Source organism: Hyposmocoma kahamanoa, unplaced genomic scaffold, assembly GCF_003589595.1.
Source record: "Hyposmocoma kahamanoa isolate Upper Pololo Valley unplaced genomic scaffold, ASM358959v1 192, whole genome shotgun sequence".
Taxonomy (NCBI): domain Eukaryota; kingdom Metazoa; phylum Arthropoda; class Insecta; order Lepidoptera; family Cosmopterigidae; genus Hyposmocoma; species Hyposmocoma kahamanoa.
The window spans coordinates 5,148,422-5,168,474 of record NW_020653719.1 but is presented as its reverse complement, the minus strand read 5'-3'; the positions used below and the strand labels follow the sequence as shown (position 1 = coordinate 5,168,474).

At 36.2% G+C, this 20,053-nt stretch overlaps 1 protein-coding gene across 3 annotated transcripts in view; it reads left to right on the top strand.

The window, feature by feature from the left end:
• The window catches only part of LOC113226532, a 46,811-nt gene that overhangs the window by 20,211 nt on the left and 6,547 nt on the right, over positions 1-20,053 (top strand). The window contains exons 3-4 of one of the 3 annotated variants that reach the window (XM_026459185.1): positions 1,103-1,230; positions 2,317-3,355. In XM_026459185.1, the coding sequence (XP_026314970.1) occupies positions 1,103-1,230; positions 2,317-3,105 (917 nt within the window). In that variant the 3' untranslated portion in view covers positions 3,106-3,355. Of the gene's footprint in view, positions 1-1,102; positions 1,231-2,316; positions 3,356-4,800; positions 4,918-12,859; positions 12,954-20,053 lie in introns of those variants that run through there. The other 2 variants (XM_026459184.1, XM_026459183.1) reach the window with 2 other exon arrangements.

The following is a 20,053-nucleotide window of genomic DNA, read 5'->3' as shown; positions in this document are numbered from 1 at the left end:
CGTGAGGTCCGTTGGTTCGTTCCGTGGCTTAGTTGGTATAGCGTCTGCCACGGTATGCAAGAAGACGTCGGTTCGAATCCGACCGGATCGAAGGAATTATTTCTGAGTGTTTTTTCTGAGTGTTCGATCTTTGTATTAATAATTATAACAGTTTCATTGTTTTTACGTTTGGGGGCAGCACTAACAGCACCAACAGCCTCAGCGCCAAAAACCCTGACTAGGTCCTTCTTCGTACGCAAACGGTGACGAGGAGCATCAAGGTCATGCCGCTGACGCGCGAACACATTACCGTTTCGTGTCCACACAAACCGCCATCCAAGACGGGTTCCGATCTCACGGGCTCTGCGGAAGAGCTGACTGTTGGCTCTCTTCGCGGCGGGCCGGGCAAGCCTGTGCCCTCAGTGGTGGCGCCGCGACGCACCCTTGCTTCGTACAGTAGACAATCACGCACCGCGCAGCGCGTCAGACGCAACACTATAGGGCGCGGCCTCGCGTCCGCCGCGCCCGACTCCGGCGCGCGGCCTACGCGCACCACACTCACCACGTCCCGCTCCGCCACTGTGACTCCAATTTTGCTAGCTAATTAAAAATACCTTATTTTTAATTTTCCAAAAAACATTCCAATTTTCGCTATGTACATACGTTTTAGATTAGGTTCACAATAAAACTATAACAATAAATAATCAACACGATTAGTGTACTAGTGGTAGACAAGTGTGGGCTAATAAGTAAGTAGGTATGAAGTAAAAAACCAACTAAAATCTTTACATGAGATGTAAGCTTTTTCGTGCCATTATTGTACAGACGGCAGCACATCAAGCTACACATTGACGTATGTTGTTCCGTTACACTGGAGGTGAATAGCTTGATGTGCTGTTGACTGTACCTATGTATTTGCCAATTTAGATCTTAACCAATAACTAGTATTGTACCTTGTTGCCTTACCTATCTTCAACCATTTTCTGTACAATATTGGACGTTCCCATAAATAATGTCACCCATATTGTACAGGATCTAAGTTACAAGCCACTTTCCGAATGTCACCTTACCATCAACAACTTCATCTAATTGTACCTACACCTTTTTAATTGCTACTTCTCAGATGCCGTTCACAGACTGCAGGCGCCAATATACAACGTGATGGCTATGCTGCGTGCGGCTTTCGCGCCTTTGGAGAGAACTGAGAAACTCTTTTTGCAAATGAGCAACCTCTCAACCATGATAAGCCAGGTATTATTGCACAGCTGATTGTCTTGTTCCCCGTTACGAGTAAGACCAACCCTTAAAATGGATTTTCGAACTACCAAGACGTGGTAGCAAAAACCAGCAATACTGAGGGCTTGCCAGTTACAGAAATACATTTCCATAATGTACAATACTGCAGATCTTATTATGCGAGATAGTGATACCTAGCTGATCATAAATAACGGAAGAGTTACGAAACTTAGAAACAGGAAATCCAAACCAGTACCAATTTCAAAAAATTTGTTTTCTAAACGGTGTCACACCTAGCGCCCGGAGTTGTAACCACTGGGTTATCGAGATGGTCTAAACGAAGCCCCCATTGCGGTCGCAACATCAATACCGTGTTGCTCTTAATATGAACTTTATTGTGTGCACTCACGCAGAAGCGACAAGTTCAATCCAGGAGATGGTCAACAGCTTCTTCCTTCGTACATTTTTGTTAGACTGGAGCTAACGACAAAAATGCCATTTAAAATTATTTGCGCCTGGAATCTTTGATTCACATCATCAGCCTATCGCAGGCCACTGCCACATAGGCCTCTCCCAATGAGCGCTACTTCGCGCAGTCCTTCGTTTATCTAATCCATCTGCTGACAGCGGACTTTCGCAAATCCTCACTCCATCTGGCCAGAGGGAGGCTTACGTCACGTTTGCCGAGCCATGGTCTTCGCTTAAGAACTTGTTTCCCCATCGGTTATCGGTTCTTTGACAGATATGACCAGTCCACTGCCACTTCAGCTTGCTTATTCTACTAGTCATGACGAGCACCTTAGTTCTCTGTCGAACGATCTCATTTCGAATCTTTTCCTTCAGAGAAACTACGAGTATAGCTCGTTCCATAACTCCCTGGCCGACTTTTAACTGGTGGAATAGCCGTATCATCCACGTCTAGGCTCAGTATATCATAACGGGTAGAACGCACATATTGAAAAACCTTTGTTTTCGAACTATGTGGTACGGCCGAGGAGACCCGACGTTATTAAGTAATACATAGCTTCTATAATTGATCACTTAATATAATAGCAGCTTTCTCCTATGTTATTGTTACAATTCAAATCAAAATCTTTTCAGTTGCTGATGTTTACGGCGTGCGACCGATTATTTGTCGCTCAAGGCAAACTGACGTCTCTCTACTCGCTGATGTTCTACAACGTCATTACTTACTCCGTCAACTACGTTCGCGAGATATGCACTAAAGAAGACTGGTCTCCATATGTCAACGTCACCAGGCATTCCCGAGTCAAACACCTTGCCATGTCCGCTACAAAGATAGTTCTTGAATGGACCAAAGCTGTCACATTCATCGTCACTATCACTTTCATACTTTTAACACTGGGCTTAGAACAAGGCTTGGAGCATTTCCGCCCAACATTCCTATACGTAGCCATAACAGGTATTTACTACTTATTAACAGAGAAGACGTTCCTCGAATTGTGGCCACTGGCATTGTCAGCTATGAAGTTAGAGAAACTTGAAGGCATGGAACCTTTATACTGCGGACTATGGGCTCGAGGCATAACGTTGGGTCTCGCAATACCTTTAGTACCGGCTTTAGCGTGGTGCGAAAGGTGGAGGCTAGCAGTTTTTTTGTTCTATATCTGTGTTTACATACATGGGCGGTATAGGTTCGGGGAAGCCTTGATGAAATTCAACGAAGCAAGAGATTCATTATCAAAGTTTCGACGAGCGACGCCTGAAGAGTTGTCGACACTTGAAGACGTATGCGCTGTTTGCCTTGGTACCATGAAATCTGCTAGAGTGACACCGTGTGCTCATTACTTCCATGCCGACTGCCTTCGAAGATGTTTAGCTGCTACAGATAGATGTCCTATCTGCGTTAGACCATACGTTTTTTGCTGATATTTTGATACAATAGTCTTGGAAGAGACTGCTGTGAAAGATGAAACTATTTTGTGTTTCTATTGGGAGATTTAAAACATCAAAAGGAATACGTCGAGGATTGTGATTTATTATAAATATAGGCTTGAAATATTTAGCATTATATATAAGTATTGAATTTTTTGTCTGCCTATGGTAAGAAAAACCTACATTTTATTAATATTATATAATTATACACCGCAAAATCACCGTAGCTTTGCTTTATTTAAATTGTAAATATTTATAGCACGACTAAAATCTTAACAAATTTAATAAATATGTATAAGTACATTTTTATTTAAACCTAAATACCTTATGCTATATAGAGCCCACTACATTAATTTGGGTCCAAATAATATTATATTTTATATCGAATATAACTCATATAAATGTATAACTCCGTCGTTTTATTCGAAAATTTCCGTAGAAATAAATACAACAAAAAAGGGGTTAGGTTATAATGAATATACCTATATAGTTCAAAACAGATCGTAGGTAGATAGTATTGATTTTTCAGGTACAACTAACAGTGAATCAAACCAAAAGCATTCATCAACTAGCTCTGCTCTGTACAATTTCATAGAACTATGAAAATGTAGGGTAATTTTTTATCACATTCCATGCTATCCTTGTTCCCGATATTATCCACCAGGATGAGCACCAGCCAAACTCAGCATATTCCCATATAAACATAGTGAACTATTACGATACAATAACAATGTTCTCTAACTCAATGAGGTAAGTTTCTCTATTGTGGATTCACGGTTTAGTAGAGTTTAGATAAGTCGTCAAACGCCTATAAATTCAAGCCACTTATTTCAAAGTGTTTGAGAAACAGACGTGAAAATAGGTTAATCTATTTCCGTACCGCGATACGATCAAAACGAAAATACCCGCCAAAAGAAAACTATTATATAAAACAAAGTTACCATTACCGTCGGAACTGCTATGTTTTTACAGTCCAGGGATGGAGCGGTGGAAAGGGGATTGTTACATTGTATAAAATGTCAAATAGTTATTTAATTCACAGTCAGCACAATTAACTTGGTCAAAAAACCAACATGGCGATGTTTCCATGACATCATGCGGTTACATCACGTGAACAAAATCGCTGGAGCTTTATCTACATTCTCTGTCCTTGTCTGTCTTCCAGAGGCTTATAGTTATGTTTTCGTGCCTTCTCGTTTCTAACCACATTTAATGGGACTGGGTCTGATTTTTGGGAGTCATTCTACAATAATTTAGATAAATTCAACAAAGCCGTATTTATAATACAATTTTATAAACTGCCGAGTGTGATGTGGTGAATAAAATATTCAACATTATCAGCACTACAGATAAGACGATTATTATTACTGCTGAGTACTGTACTGTACTGTATTGAGCATTTTTTTGTGTTTGTTGTATTAATCTACCAATGATTATGAACGCCTCGTTTATTTTCATAGGTTTATTGTAATGAAGTAATTGAAAAAAAACATTTACGGACAAATTATTACGTGTCAAAAGCGTTGTTAAAGCTTCATGCGCAGTAACACTCTGCGCAAAGTTTTCTTTCACCGTTTTCCTACAAGCTTCAAAATCAAAAGGTCGTAACGCTAAATTCAATCTATCGTAGTCAGTTGCCGACATGCGTCGTGGTAACCGCGTGTAACCTGCAATTTATCGACTTTGTTATCTTTATTTTTTATTTCTATTATAAACTATCAATGAATGTGTACAATGTGATATGGAAAATATGTAGTCCTCATTTGTCGCTGATTTTTTGAATTAGAATCGGATTTTTGACAAAAGGTAGGAATTTAGTCATTATAAGTTACTAACAGGAAATAATATGTAAATAAATGTTTGATATTTAGTTTTGTGGCACAGTTAATGAATAATGAAACCGAAACGTTAAGTAACGCTTCATAAAATGATAAAGATAAAATTTTAAATAACCTTTCGATTCGTGATCTACTTTGTGCAAATTTTTACAGTATTTTATTATCATGTGGGTAGATAATTCTTCCTTCAGTTATAGATAGATACGTTATTAAGAAACATGACCTAAGTACAACTAAATTGTGACTAAAAGTAAACATACCATTATATCGTAAATAACAGTGAAAGCTATCAAATATAAATTGGATTCAACAGTTTTTTGAAAATTATCTAAGACTAAGTTTTATTTGATCTAACTATAAGTATATTACTGCACTTGTTAAAAATTATACTGTACTAAACCGGGATACATACAAAATAAAAATAAATTTGGATAATACTCGTGAAAGTTGATGGAAAATAAAAAAAAAATTAAATTTATCTTTACTACTGTAAGCCAATGTTACTACTTATTAGATGGGTTACAATTGCAATTTTTACATTACATCAAGAGCAACTTAAATATTACAAAACAATTGTGATATAGAGATAGATGGGACCTAGGACAAGAGGGAAATAGGGAATGAAAGTTTTTATGGAAAACCAATAAAATCGTGAAAATTAGTACAGTACATATTTATTCAACACAGACGTAGTCGCGGACACCAGCTAGTATTTCATAAATTCTCTCCACTCCATTGGCGCATTTACTCTTTGAACTTTCTCTAACCATAAAAATCTAGAGTTTAAACAATAAAGGGGAAAAAAATACGACATTGCATGTATCATAAACTATCATAAGAAATTATTGTCAGTGTTGATGTAAAATCAATTAACCTAATTTACGTGTGTACAATTTACTTGACAATGCAGACAATAGACCAATAATTACCAAAAAAACATTGTAGTTAGTCACCATCATTAATCGAAACACGCGGGCTATAAAAAACCGAATATAAATGAGTGTTACGTCATTTTAGCTCTAGCCAAGATTATGAGCATTATACCAAGACTTATTAACTTGCGTTTACTGCTGAAGTCGTTCATTTTATTGCTTCGTAAAACGTGAAGTTTCAAAGTCAAAGGAAACACTTAAGCAAATAGCTACTAGGATAAAATCTATAAGGCAAAATTGACGGCCGCGGTGACTCAACGGTCAGCAATGTGGGCGCTAATAGATATCCTGGATTCGATTGCCGGTTGGATCAATGTGGGAATCGCATTTTTCTATGGCTGCCCCGGAGTGAACTTTTTTATGTTACTAAGTGATGGCACACCCCGCACACTCCGTACAACGGTCGAAAGTTATTTAGTTATTTACCTACTATTACTACAAACAGCAAAGCGCTATAGGCACACACGCGAATGTGTATAATTCTATTAATAGAGTCCTAATAATTATACATGTTCATTAGGTATTTATATCGATATAATATTATATTTTTCATTAATTCACTAACTATGTTGAAGATTTATTTTGAATAAATATTATATTTCGGACAGGGACAGGTACATAAGATAACCAAGGTAATTGCTTGTCCAACTTTATCATTGGCTAGTTAATAATTATATTCACTACATAATATTTATCGGCAATACAAATTGAAAATTTGAGAACCCTTGTCCACTACTCGTAGTTTATGAACTTACGGCGTCTCATTATTTTGATATAAGTACCTAAACTGTACCTAATATAATCTGTATTATATAGTACTCTGCACTAAATTAATGAAGAAAACAATAACTGAATGAGTCTCAGGCATAAGCTTTTTACTTACTTCGTTTCATCTTTCAGAAAACTAAAGAAACTCCTCTCTTTATCCTGTTTAGATTACGATAAACAGCCGTATAGATCATAATTCACGACCATTATAAATAGTAACGCACAATGATGTTATACATATATTAACGTACAAGATTCGTAATGAAGCCCGTCAAAGCCGTCTCAGCGTGTAACGTCTCGCCGACAGCCTTGTTGTCATTCAGTCAATGTAGACCGTCAATGTGCGGGGCGTGGTGCGGTGTCCAAAGCTAGGGAGGGGCGGAGAGTGTCCATTCTTGTTACTTTTTTGTTCTCTGGTGGTGGAACGAACAAGTCGTGTGCCTGATGGTAAACGACACGCCTGTTCTCCAGTTGCAGTGCCACTCAGAGGAGTTTTAAATCGCAAAGATCTGAGGTGCACTGCCTCTGCGCCCATTACCCTGAGACATTAGTTGACTTGTCAACATGTCAGTCACATGGGACTTGTCCCATGTGACTGTAATTTCACCAGCTTGTCTTGAGTCACCCTTCAAAACCGGAACGAAGTAATGCTCATATTACTTCGTTGCTCTGATGCTCTAAGAGGATTCTTTTATTTGAGACAAGGTGCGGTTTTAGAGCAATTTAATATCAGCTCGATGGGTAGGCACTGACAAGCCACTTTTAGCAAAACAAGAATACCAAACGTACAAACCTTTGACACTCTATCGACTCACAAGAGATGATTTATAATCTCAGTACAGAGTAGGTACAAAAAAACCGACCTCAAAAGTTCTTACAATTACATCTATTCGCCAAGTTTTATTGAAATCGGTTACCGTGGAACGTGCGCGAAACTGTATTCATCCCCTAGTTTGCCACCCTTAGAGGTGGAAATTTCCCTCTTTCCAACAAAAAGAGAATCACCAAAATCGGTTCACAGATGTTATCGCGTAACATACAATAAAAAATACAGTCTAATTGACAACCTCATCCTTTTTTTTTTTGAAGTCGGTTAAAAATTTGATTGTGGCCCAGTCCTACAACAAACAAAGAAATGTACGCAATGTAGATCTGAAAAATAATTTCATTTATAAAACATTGCGAAAACATATTATGGAAGTGACTGTTAAACAAACAAACTGACTGTTCATATCACAAAAAAGAAAACAAATTTCACCACTAACAAATAATGCAGTTATGTTCGTAGTAGATAAATTGCTCTAGTTTAATTTAATAAAATTACAATCTTTATACTTTCTTTGTATTTGTCATGCATATTGCACAGTTCTGACAGTTAAAGTTTTGACGTGACAAAGGAATTAGCAATACACGTATGCAAATATTGACAGGTCCATGTGAAAATTGGAGCAACTCCCACGCATGATCGTTGGCTACTAGCCAAGCTAATTGTGGCCGATCTAACGCATCAAATTGTGTTGTTTATCATATAAAAAACTGGGTTGTCCTACACGTTGTTCCTGATAAGAATCCCTAAAAAGTAAATTAGAATTCATAGAAGATTTAAATGTCCGAATTATAATAATAGGTCTTTTTATTTCTCCTATTGGGTCGTGATCAAGTTGGGTTACTTATGACTATAGGGCTGGAATAAATACGCAGTATATAAACTACAAAATATGTACGTATAATATGTATAATATGAGCAAAAAGTCTCACAATATGGAAAAAATATGGAGATAAAAAAACAACTGTTTTCACATAGACTACGCTTTATTATAACAAAAGCAACAAATTTTATTCCACTTCAATCTAATTTTCGTTACTGTTATTGTTACAATACACAATTACATGCCTTTTATATTTTCAAAATTAAAAATCTGTCTGTTTGATCGGAACAACGCTTTGTATTGGCTAAAAGACCTTTCGACGTCACAGGATTGGTCTGAAGCAAACTTAAACTTGCACAAGTTCGCAATTGAGTAGGTCACGTCTAGGTTGTCTTCTAATCTTCCGCACAGTAGACTGTTATTTTTTTTAGTGCATTAAGACCATTATTTTTTTCAAGCACATTCATTTATTATCATTAAATTAAATATCACGTAATACTGAAAATACTGATTATTGCAATTTTCCTGTAGAAATATGGTCTAAACTGTAAATATGGAAAATAAAGGCATTTTTTTATTCTAAATATCATTATTTATGTACAAAACAAATGTGCTTCTTTACATTATAGCATCTCATTAAGCGTAATTCGTGTTTGCTTTATTTGGTAAATATCGGCGAGCATGCTGTGAATTATATGTAACGTATTGTTAGAGCCTTTGGTGCAAGTGGGGATTACGTAATCTTCGTGAAAATACGATTTACGCAATTTTATGGCGACATCTACATACATACATTATATGTATAAACAGGACTTCACAGCCTTGGTGTAGCATGTATCTAATTAAATAAATAATAAAGTTAAATAGAATTTTATTTTATATTTTCCATTAATTTTTACGATGGTAATCTTTTTTTTACATTTTTAATCGTTCTCCCTGTTTAGTGTACTTACATAATAACTATTATGTAAATACAATAAACAGGGAGAACATAAGATATATAGGAAGAAAGATGTTTAATCAAACTTAGTCTTAGATAAATCTAGAAAAACAATTTAATCAAATTTATATTTCATCAATGATCACTAAATATTGACTTTGATTGTTGTTCACTGAATAGCACTCATCGTGGAATAAGGCCATTGAAAAATTTGTCTTAAGAAAAATTATCGACTAATGCGATGATTTTTCATGTTTAAATAGGAGTGGTGCAAAATGCACGTACGAGGACACATTTGTTTCATATTGTTCGTATAATTTTTATGACTTCCATGTGATAAAACCACTTTTGACGTATGATCACATGTTGCTTTACCAAGATTACGAGTCCTTATTATTTAATAAAAAAACACAACTTTTCTTTTACGTCTTTTGGAAATAAACACATATATTATGTCCATACAAATCAATTGTACCTATAAGCTGATACAGATTTCCACATGGAATCCAAAGAAAAGCAAATCAAGTTGTCACCTTCAATAAGAAAATTATAATTAATCAAACCGAAAATGTATGAAAATGTTCCCACTCAGGAACCCCGTTAAGCGATAAACTTTAGTCTCACATAATATTTGTTGCGTAAAAAATACATAGTCGCGGCTTCTATAAATGATCTCACGGTGATGTCATTTTCGGAAGATCTCAAACAATATTTAGTAGCTGATGATTATCGAGGCAAACATTGTACATATACGCAAAACTTTGCATTGTATGTCAATGACACGTTTATTTTCGCTTTTATGGCTCACCTGTTTGGTTCACCTCAGTGGACCACGGGCAATTATTTTTTTCCGTCACCCATGTCCACCTGGGTGGACCATGGGCATATTTTTACTTTATATATCGCTTATGTTGGATGGAAGTACACATTGGGGTATATATTCAAACCTGGAAGTAATGGTTTCCGAGTGATTATATTGTGCCCTCCTTATTGCTTCTAAATAAATTACTTGCTAACCTAATTTTAAAACAAATTGCTACAACTGACTACTAATAATTACTATGGATGATGTCCGAAACAAGAAATATTTTATTTTTCTATTTATTTATAATAAATTACAGTTTTGTACAATTTTTAGGCCACTCATAAAACGAGTAGGTAACATAATGAGCTTATTTTATAATCTTAAATGATAGTGCACTTTACAGTTATTCGAATGAAGTCTATTTTTGAACACTCAGAAAAAATCCACCTATTAACTATATTAATAACAACTCTCCGATCTCCAACTGGATGGCCTCGAGACTATTCAAACCATAATGAATCAATTTCGGCAACCATGATAAATAGACCTAAATATTAGCATAGGTATATGTAGGTATGCACTAAATCTACGTAATACATAGACAATCATCATCATCATTATCAAGCAGCCTCTACCAATCCGTCTTCGGATATAGGCCTCCTCGATACCTCTTCATTTACGTCACTGCCGTTTCACATGCAATGGACGAGTGTGGAGTGGGGCAGCCGCTGAATCCTTGGTTCCGCGACTATCTCACATCACGTACCTATCAAGTTAAGCTAGGTGACGCTCTCAGCGACGCGGTGAGGGTCCGACGCGGAGTCCCTCAAGGCTCGTTGTGCGGTCCTGTATGCTATCTTATGCACGCTAACAGTTTGTGTGGGGTGCTTAGAAACAGCACTGCGCACATGTTTGCGGATGACCTATGTACTCTAAGACCCGGTACTGACCTCGCTGAGACGTGTTGCCTAGTACAACAAGACATAGATGCAGTTGTGAAATGGTCCCATGATAATGGCATTACGTTAAACTCTGATAAGACAAAACTTTTGATAATACAGTCTCCATACATTTGTAATACTCAAACGCATCCATCTTTGTTCACACACACCTATTCATGTTTGCACAATAACTTAACTAATTGCGAATGTCAGCCCATTGAAAAAGTAAATTTCGTTACATATCTCGGTGTAAAAGTTGATATAAGTTTCTCTTGGAATGAACACATTAGTTTTCTGTGCAGTAAATTGAGAGTTCTCCTTGGTAAATTCTATCACTTAAGTTATAGAACTCCACAGAGTATTCTCAAACAACTGTACATCGCGTTAGTAGACTCAGTATTGAGCTATGCTCTCGATTCCTATGGCCTAACTTTTAAAACTTATATTGCTAAATTAGAAACATTGCAAATTAGATTTTTAAAATTACTTGTAAACAATAAAACAAAGCAAAGTTGTGATGGAAATTATTATAAACTGTTTAAAATTCTAAAGATACTTCCTGTTCACTTAAAGCATAAATACTTACTCGCAATAAATAACCATGGCAATCTGGAGCATGGCTTAGTACTGGTCAATCATAGTCATAGTACCAGGACGGTGACCTCCGGTAAATACGAAGTACCTCGAGTGACTAACTACTATGGAGACAGGACATTAAATAAAAGATTACCTTATTTGTTTAATAATTTACCTGATAACATTCGCATGGTACATGACAAAAATAAATTCAAAAAGCTTCTTAAAAAATATTTGTTAGAAACACTTCCATGAAATATATAGAATAGTTGCAATAATTCATAATAGTCCATATATACCTACATATCAATAGTTATAATGTTATTATAGAGACTATCCTGTAGACAAACTGTGAAAACAGTCTTGCAGAACTTAGTTTAAGACAACATTTGTAGACAGTTTAATAAAGATTTTTTATAATAATATATATATATAATATAATATGCATCCAGTTGTGACCCGCGAAAATTTTAATGTCATCCACCCAACGAAGTGGCGCACGACCTCTGCCGCGCGTGTTGGCCCAAGGTCGCCACTCGATCCTCCTTGTCCACTTGTCTGGGTCCATTCTACATAGCTATGTGTCCTGTCCATTTTCATTTCATCGTCTCATTTTTGTCTACAACGTCCCCGACTTTGGTTATCCGTCGAATACGCTCATAAACAACACAACGATTCATTTAGTATTGTATCTTCTACAATAAATATTACTAAATACATTGTTTGGTATTCTGTACTCTTAAATTATACATACAAATATATACCTACCTCGTAATGTGGATAATATCACCGTTCTAAATCTTTTTTGTAGTTGGACGGAAATTCAGTCGGAAAAAAGACATAAAAATTCATTTCGGATTAAAACAAAATATTTCGTAATATATTATAGCGCTCCTAGCGGTAACAACAAAACGACTAAAATTTGCCATATTTAAATATTTCACACGGTCGCTACCGTATCATGTAAAGGCAACCGCAAATGAAAATAATAATAATGATATGAAAGTTTAATTTGTTTATTAAGAACCATTTTAAAATACTTCTATATTTGACCGTTCTACTTTATATTAAAGCCCGCAACACGGTTGGCTGAGCCTCATTTTATGTCACTGCAGCAAAATTATTAGCTCCCAAGGGAAAATATAGAGAAATATGACATTAATTAATTAGGTCCCGTTATTTTACTGCTCCATTGGACACTGCGTGAAGCTTAAACTAGTAATTAAAAAGTAATATCTATCTAGTCTAGACCAATCTATACTAGTAGACAAATTAAGATATCGCCTTGACTCTTTTCAGGATGGAAACAAGTAAAATATGAAAATGACCGTTTTACTCTACGATTATTGCGAGCTTGAAGAACGGACCTCCAAGCACCTAAGGCTATGGAAAGGTAACATTTTTTGGTATATATCATCTTTTACAAACAGATAACATCGCTGACCCCAACGCCGGAAATAACACCACAAAACTTCGATAAACTAAGTTTTTATACCTAAACTATTTAGATGGGCATCACTACAAGTCCAAGTCGTAAGTCCATGTCACCTGTGATACAGGGTTCCCCTAGTAAGGCGCCATGAAAAAAAAACCAAGGATTATATGGTCATTGGTAACATCACGTTCATATACAACATCAAAACTAATATCATAAATGCGAAAGTAACTCTGTCTGTCACATTTTTACGCCTATTTAAAACCGCTGAACCAACATTGATGATATTAGATTAAAACTTCGATCTATCTCTGCCTTCAGACTCTGCTGCACACTCCACGGTTTCATTATTTTGATGTATCTAGTACATAGAACAATTAAAGATAGGTACCTACCAACATGTGAATTGCAATAAATAAATTAATGAATTTTGGTATATAAATAGATGGGACCTAAGAGAACTAGGCTACTTTTTGTCACAAAAATAAATGTTAAAGGCGGTGAAATAGAGTATGTAAGTTTATATGGAGAACCAATAAAAGTATGAAAATTAGTACAATACAGTAGGCTACTCGAAATACTCGTTCTACGCAGACGAACTTGCTGGCACCAGCTGTATTATACAGTGTTTTTTTTTAATGGAACAGTATGAGGAAATCCGAAACCATAGAAGATACAAGGAAACTGTCTTAGAAACCATTAACTCTTTTTGTATGAAAACAATTTTGGCGTAGTAAATTTTTTGGTCAAGAGTCAGTTGCCCATAAAAATGAATAAAATTGACAAAAAAGTTTTTACTGCTGATTAAAGGGATCATTTCATTGTACGGGACGAAAAAATCGGAACAGCAGAAGTTGGTAAAATTTCATAAAATATTTTTTCACACAAAATGAAAAAAATGACCAACTTTTTTGTAATGCTAATAGGCTCAGTTTTTTATAAGGATGACTTTATTGTATCGGATGAAAAAAATGGGACAGAAGTTTGTCAAATTTACCTTTGCCACTTATTCTAATGTTATATCGGTCTTACTTCAAATTTAAGAAAAAATAAAACCACCAGATATGACGTCAGTTGAGACATTATTTACTATTGCATATTTTACTTTATCAGTATTTTTAATTATTCCTCCAGCAACTCTTATCTTCACGTGTACATTTATCTACCTATGTGTCATATCCGACGATACCTATGTGCAAGTCTTTGGAGTCACCACATCTATCGGATATAAGAATCGCATTGAGCCGGTTACAAAAAGCTTTAAAAAAAAAGTTCTATACATATAGTAAACAATTATAAAAAAAAAGCCAAATAAGAACTGTTGTATTTTATTTTTATGATACATGAGTAATTTTTAAAATTCGACTGCCTTAGATTAAAAAGAAACAGATTTTAAATTTGTTTTCAGTAAAGTTGGTTTTACTAAAACGTTTAAATACCTATATACACTTGTTTACATTAATTATATTCATTTCTGTCGACTTCATAGTCGCTCCGTTTATTTTTAAAACTCAAAGCTAGTGTTTTCATTTAAAATTCAAATATTGAACTCTTTCACTATTTTTAGTAGTTTATTTTATTACTAATACTTGCTTGGATCATAATAATATAATTGTGTATAAGTAGCCACAACGCAATAAAAATATGTTGATTTTCATTTTGATTTTTTTATTTCGTTCGTTGAAAGCTATAAGAAGGGAAGATAGAAAGGAAAATACAGAATCGAAGAGGAATAATAGCGTCGGTACAGTGAACAAATAACGATATTTTGAAAGTGAGGAGTTCTAAAAAGGTCAAGGAGCAGGCTACGGATCGTGAGGAATTTGTACAGTGAACCACCAAAACAAAAAACAACTAATACGAGAACCTCGTGACTCAGTCTATATTCCAAATTTTCTTCACCTATAAGTATAATTTTGGAACAGATTTTTAATTGACTGTACCTACAGCAAACTGTTCGAGAATTATTAAAAAAATAGACAGTTTCTGTATTTTTCCTGTTATTATGTTTTGGTTCACGTTACGGAGTCAATGGAATATTAATTTCTTCATAATCAGAAAATGCAACCCTAAATAATAAAACTTTTACTTTAGATAAATTGTTACTTACTTAAAACGAAAGACGACACAACAACGACCAATGTCAGGAACGTTAGTAATATTATGATCAGTATCCGTATGGTTTACCCTGCAGTGGAACAGCACACGAAATGTACATTTCGCAGCACAAATAATTACTACATTAATTCAAATAGTCAGCACTAACGTCAACTGCAAGGGCTTCCAGGGAAATAAAAATTCAAGACCATAAAAGTACATTATTATTGCACATTGCGTAGGTATTTAGTATTGTTACCTTGGTTTCAATGCTCATTCGCCTTATGAATTTTGTAGGCTATAGAATTTCCTGATAACCCCCTGAAGCGTTTTCAATGTCATAGCGATAACAGTCTTAATAGCCAATTTTACTGAACTCCTCGTGCATAACTTAGTTTCAAATTAAATTAGCACTTGTTAGATGCCTATTAAAATCATTCAGAGCAAACACCTTCAATGAATAGGTCAGGCGCACGGATAGGCACGTTTCTAATATAAGTTTTAGTCAAATTGTTAGTATAGGACATCGATGTGAAAATACTAAAAACCACGTCAATTACGCAGAAGTCTTTTACAAATACTTAGTAAAAGATTGTGCCTACTTACTTATGTACAAGCATTGCTAGGTATGCAAAATTGACTAACTACTTGTAAAATTACAATTAGGATGCTTGTTATCCATGTATAATCTACATGATCAAGTTGTTGACAATTCTTGGCCAAGTATTGTTAAATTTTCCTCGTTCCCACAAGGTAATTTGCAAAACTGTGGCACAGGCATTTACGAACATAAGGTTTGTTACAATTCTTGGTTGTGACTTTGTACTATGACCTAATGCATTTGTTAAAACCTTTTCGATCTTGAGTATCCTTATATGTGTCCTCAATTAGGTAAAAAATTATAAGTAAATAATTTTTAAAATACGAAAAATTATTCTTCACAAACAGCATAATAAGGTGTCTTTACAATCATTAAACTTAAAATAATTTCATTCTTAAATTGCGATACTTCGACGGCTAAGGCTCATTTTACATTGCGGCGGAACGGAATGTCAATTTCGCCGTCAAAAAGGCGCGCTCGGTCACTGGCATGGTCACACTGCGCCTACCTTCGCGCCATTTTGCACTTGAAAAATCTCGCAAAAGCGCGAGCATTCCCGAGCATGCGCGAGAATTCGGCGAAAGACGCATGATGTGATTTTCGGCTCGCATCTAGTTTGTACATTATACAATTGACCATAAAGTTCATTACGCTATACACAATAACGTTACAAAAAATCGCTTCCATTCATTTCCGCCGCAATATAAATTGAGTATAAGTGATTGTACACGAGCCCTGTACCCCACCTGCGGTGGGGTCGGGCTCGGCCTGAGGCGCGCAGTCGGGTTCAGATTACGAGGTGCGCTTATGCTCTTCAGTGGCACAGCGATTAATACTATGGGCGCTTGATGAGGAGGTTCCAGATTCGATTCCCGATTGATGATTGATTTCCCGATTGTGAAACAAACATTTTTAAGTTGGTTCTGGTCAAGGTATTCTGGATATTGCCCTCAGTGTTATCGTTAGTCTGGTTCTTATAATATAGGAAATTTCCTAGTTTGAGACCAGAAATTTGGAGCGATTGTCTGGCATTTCTTCCCTAAATACGTCTCTTTGGCATAGCTTCCAAGAAAAAAGAATCTAACAGAGAGACTGTCGCGATACAAAAACGTTATAAGTATCTCATTTTCACTACATCGGAAAGTATGCCTTACATTTTGAACAATTGTGATATCGTGTACTCGTAATAGAGCCTCCGTATATTACCTACGTACGGTGACGTGCGGACGCTTCGGGCAAAAATTAACATAGCTCTTTAATGGCGGCTATATTGAAAAATGGCAAAAAGTAGATTTTGACTGCAAATTATTATGAAACACCCATAGAAAACCCCACATGCCAAAGAGCAAATTTTTATCAACCGTCAAAAAAGTTTGTATAGCAACCATATTGAAAAATGCACGCAAATTATTATTAAACACCTATAGGAACCTCGATAATCCAATTTTCAGTCGAATTAAAAATTCAATTCAAAATGCCTTCCATGCAAATTTTTATCTGCCGCCAAAAAGTTTGCATGGAAGCCATTTTGAAAAATGGCGTAAAATAAGTTTGGATCGTAAATTATTATCAAACACCCACATGCCGATTTTCAGTCGAATTAGAGCAAAGTTTTATCTGCCGCCAAAAAACTCTTGAATGGTAGCCATATTGAAAAATGGCGAAAAACTAAAGTTGGTTACAAATTATTATCAGGCATTCCTAAAGACCCTCACATGGCAATTTTCAAAGGGATCAGAGCAATTTTTTTTCTACCGCCAACGAACGCTTGTATTGCGGCCATATTTGAAAATGGCGAAAAACCTATTTCTGCTAAGTCTATTTCCGCAGCTATTTTTAACGAAAAAAAAGCTTGTGTGGTAGCCATATTAAAAAATGGCGAAAAAAAACTTTTGACCCCAAATTATGATTAAGGATTTTTAAAGACTTCCCGCATGCACATTTTCAGCCTGATCGAAGCAAGTTTTTCTTAGACCGCCTTTTGAGTTCGCCATCTTGAATTAATTTTGACACAGGCAGTTGACCAGTTACTCTCTATGACATTCCTTCGAGCACCTCCTACCTCTTTAATAGTTTCCGTGATGGAAGACTTTAAAATTTGTATGACGGCGTTGTTTCTTTGAATTTCGATTTTTTTTTTATACGGTGAAAATTGGCCAGGGCGTACCTCATAAAAGCGCACAAATATCTCCTCCATTATTATAGTTTTTGCAGGCACTTGATCACTCTTTCATATTTTCCACAATCAGATCTTCTCATATTTGATTTTCGCCTTGGAGCCTATCCGCGTACAACGGTATAAATATCTTTTTTCCACTATATCGGGAAGTATGGGTTCTATTTTTCTAAGTGAATCAGGATACGTAGCTTTATATAGTACATATAATAGGAGAATACATTATTTTTTAACCAATGGGTAAAGATTTGTCGATGTTTAATTTATTATAAATAAAATTGTAGAGTCAATTTTCTCAAGTGTCTGCATTTGAAGGATATGTTTAAATGAGTACTATAATTAGTACCTACTTCGACCACACACTTCGTGATAGTGGAATAACATCTGAAGCTACAGTAGGCGTGACGAAGAAATCTACAAACATTGTACCATTTCTATAAATAATATCTATAAAAATATTAATCAACCTTTGTCAAGCAATGTAGTAAATAAATAAGTATATTAGAGATTCCCGAGAAGGCGCAAGAATTCTCTGGAAGACGCGTGACCTGATATTTTGACTCTCTTATCTAGTTGTACGTTAGACTCAAATACAACTACAACACAAACATTCGCAAATTTAAATTAAAAAAATTCGTCTGCACCAATAATACTTCAATACAATGTACACTTCTGGACACATCTATTGGCCCACCTTAGAGTTTAGGTTTCGATGGCCCCTACCGAAATATGATTGCTAGATTGAACAAAAACTGTTGATGCAGTTTTAAACCTGATACATTTTACCATCTTTTTCGATCGTATTGTTTTAAATTTGAATTCAGAATACCATACGACATGGAGCTACGCCTAACAAATCGGATATGCGCCTTGTTAAAGGCAATTGATTTTTGAATAAAAACATGTTTTATCAAATAAAGGTTTAATTTAATAACGCGTGTTGCCTCCATGGGCATCTACCACAGCTCTCATACGATTAGGCATAGAGTTTATCAACCGCTCTATGAAATTTTGAGGGATCATCTCCCATTCCTCTTCTATGGCAGTTTTCAACTCCTGCATCGTCTGGGCAACTGGCTGACGAGCCCTAACACGTCTTTTTAGCTCGTCCCACATGTGCTCAATGGGGTTCATACCTGGGCTTCTGGCTGGCCAGTCCATAACTGTGATGTTCACATCCCGAAGATATTCCCAGACGATGCCGGCCGCATGGGCTCTTGCATTATCAATCATGCATAAAAAGGAAATTTGGGCCCACATAGTCCGCGTATGGTATCACGTGAGGTTCTAAGCACTCACGAATGTACCTTTCAGCATTTAATGTTGGCAGCCGTGGTCCTGTAACAACCTCAAGTTGAGTTTTGCCGCTCGCGGATATACCGCCCCAGACAGTCCATGAGCCACCGCCATAAGCAACCCTCTCTTCAAAGCAGCATTGTGCGAAACGCTCTCCCTTACGTCGGTAGACCTTCTTCCTTCCATCATTGCCATGTAACACAATTTTAGACCCATCAGAAAAGAGTACACGGCTCCAATCTTGCTGTGTCCAATTTAAATGACTGCGTGCGAAATGAAGGCGCGCTGTTCGGTGGGCTCGCGTTAGTTTGGGCCCATTAGCTGGCTTGTGTGGTACCATATCGCGTTCTTTTAACCTTCTCCGAACAGTTCGAGCGCTCACAGATACTCCGTGGAAGTCGCGAAGTTGGTTTTGTATCTCAATGGAGGTAAGGTGACGATTTCTCAAGCTGGTCGTCACGATGAATCGATCCTGCCTTTCAGTTGTGACCCGAGATCGTGGCCTTCCTTGGCGACGAACAAAGCCGCCAGTCTCTAGGTACCTCCGATAAACATTTCGGACCGCAGATCGACTTAAATTAAGTTGAGCACTCACGTTTCTTTGGCTGTGTCCGGCCTGAATAAGTGCCACAGCTTGGGCGGCGACTTCAGGTGAAGTATCCATAGATTATTGATAGAACCTCACCTTAATGTTAAGAATAAGTAATGTTTGTTGCAAAACCAAAGATATCAATCACTTTTTCAAGAATTAAATCCAAGTAAACCAATAAAACCAAGTTTTCTTAGTATTCGATTGTTTGATATCAACAAACAGGCTCCAAATTGTCTTTTGTTTCTTTAAATTCTGTGTTCGAAATTCAAAAAAAGACTATTGAATGAAATTGTGAA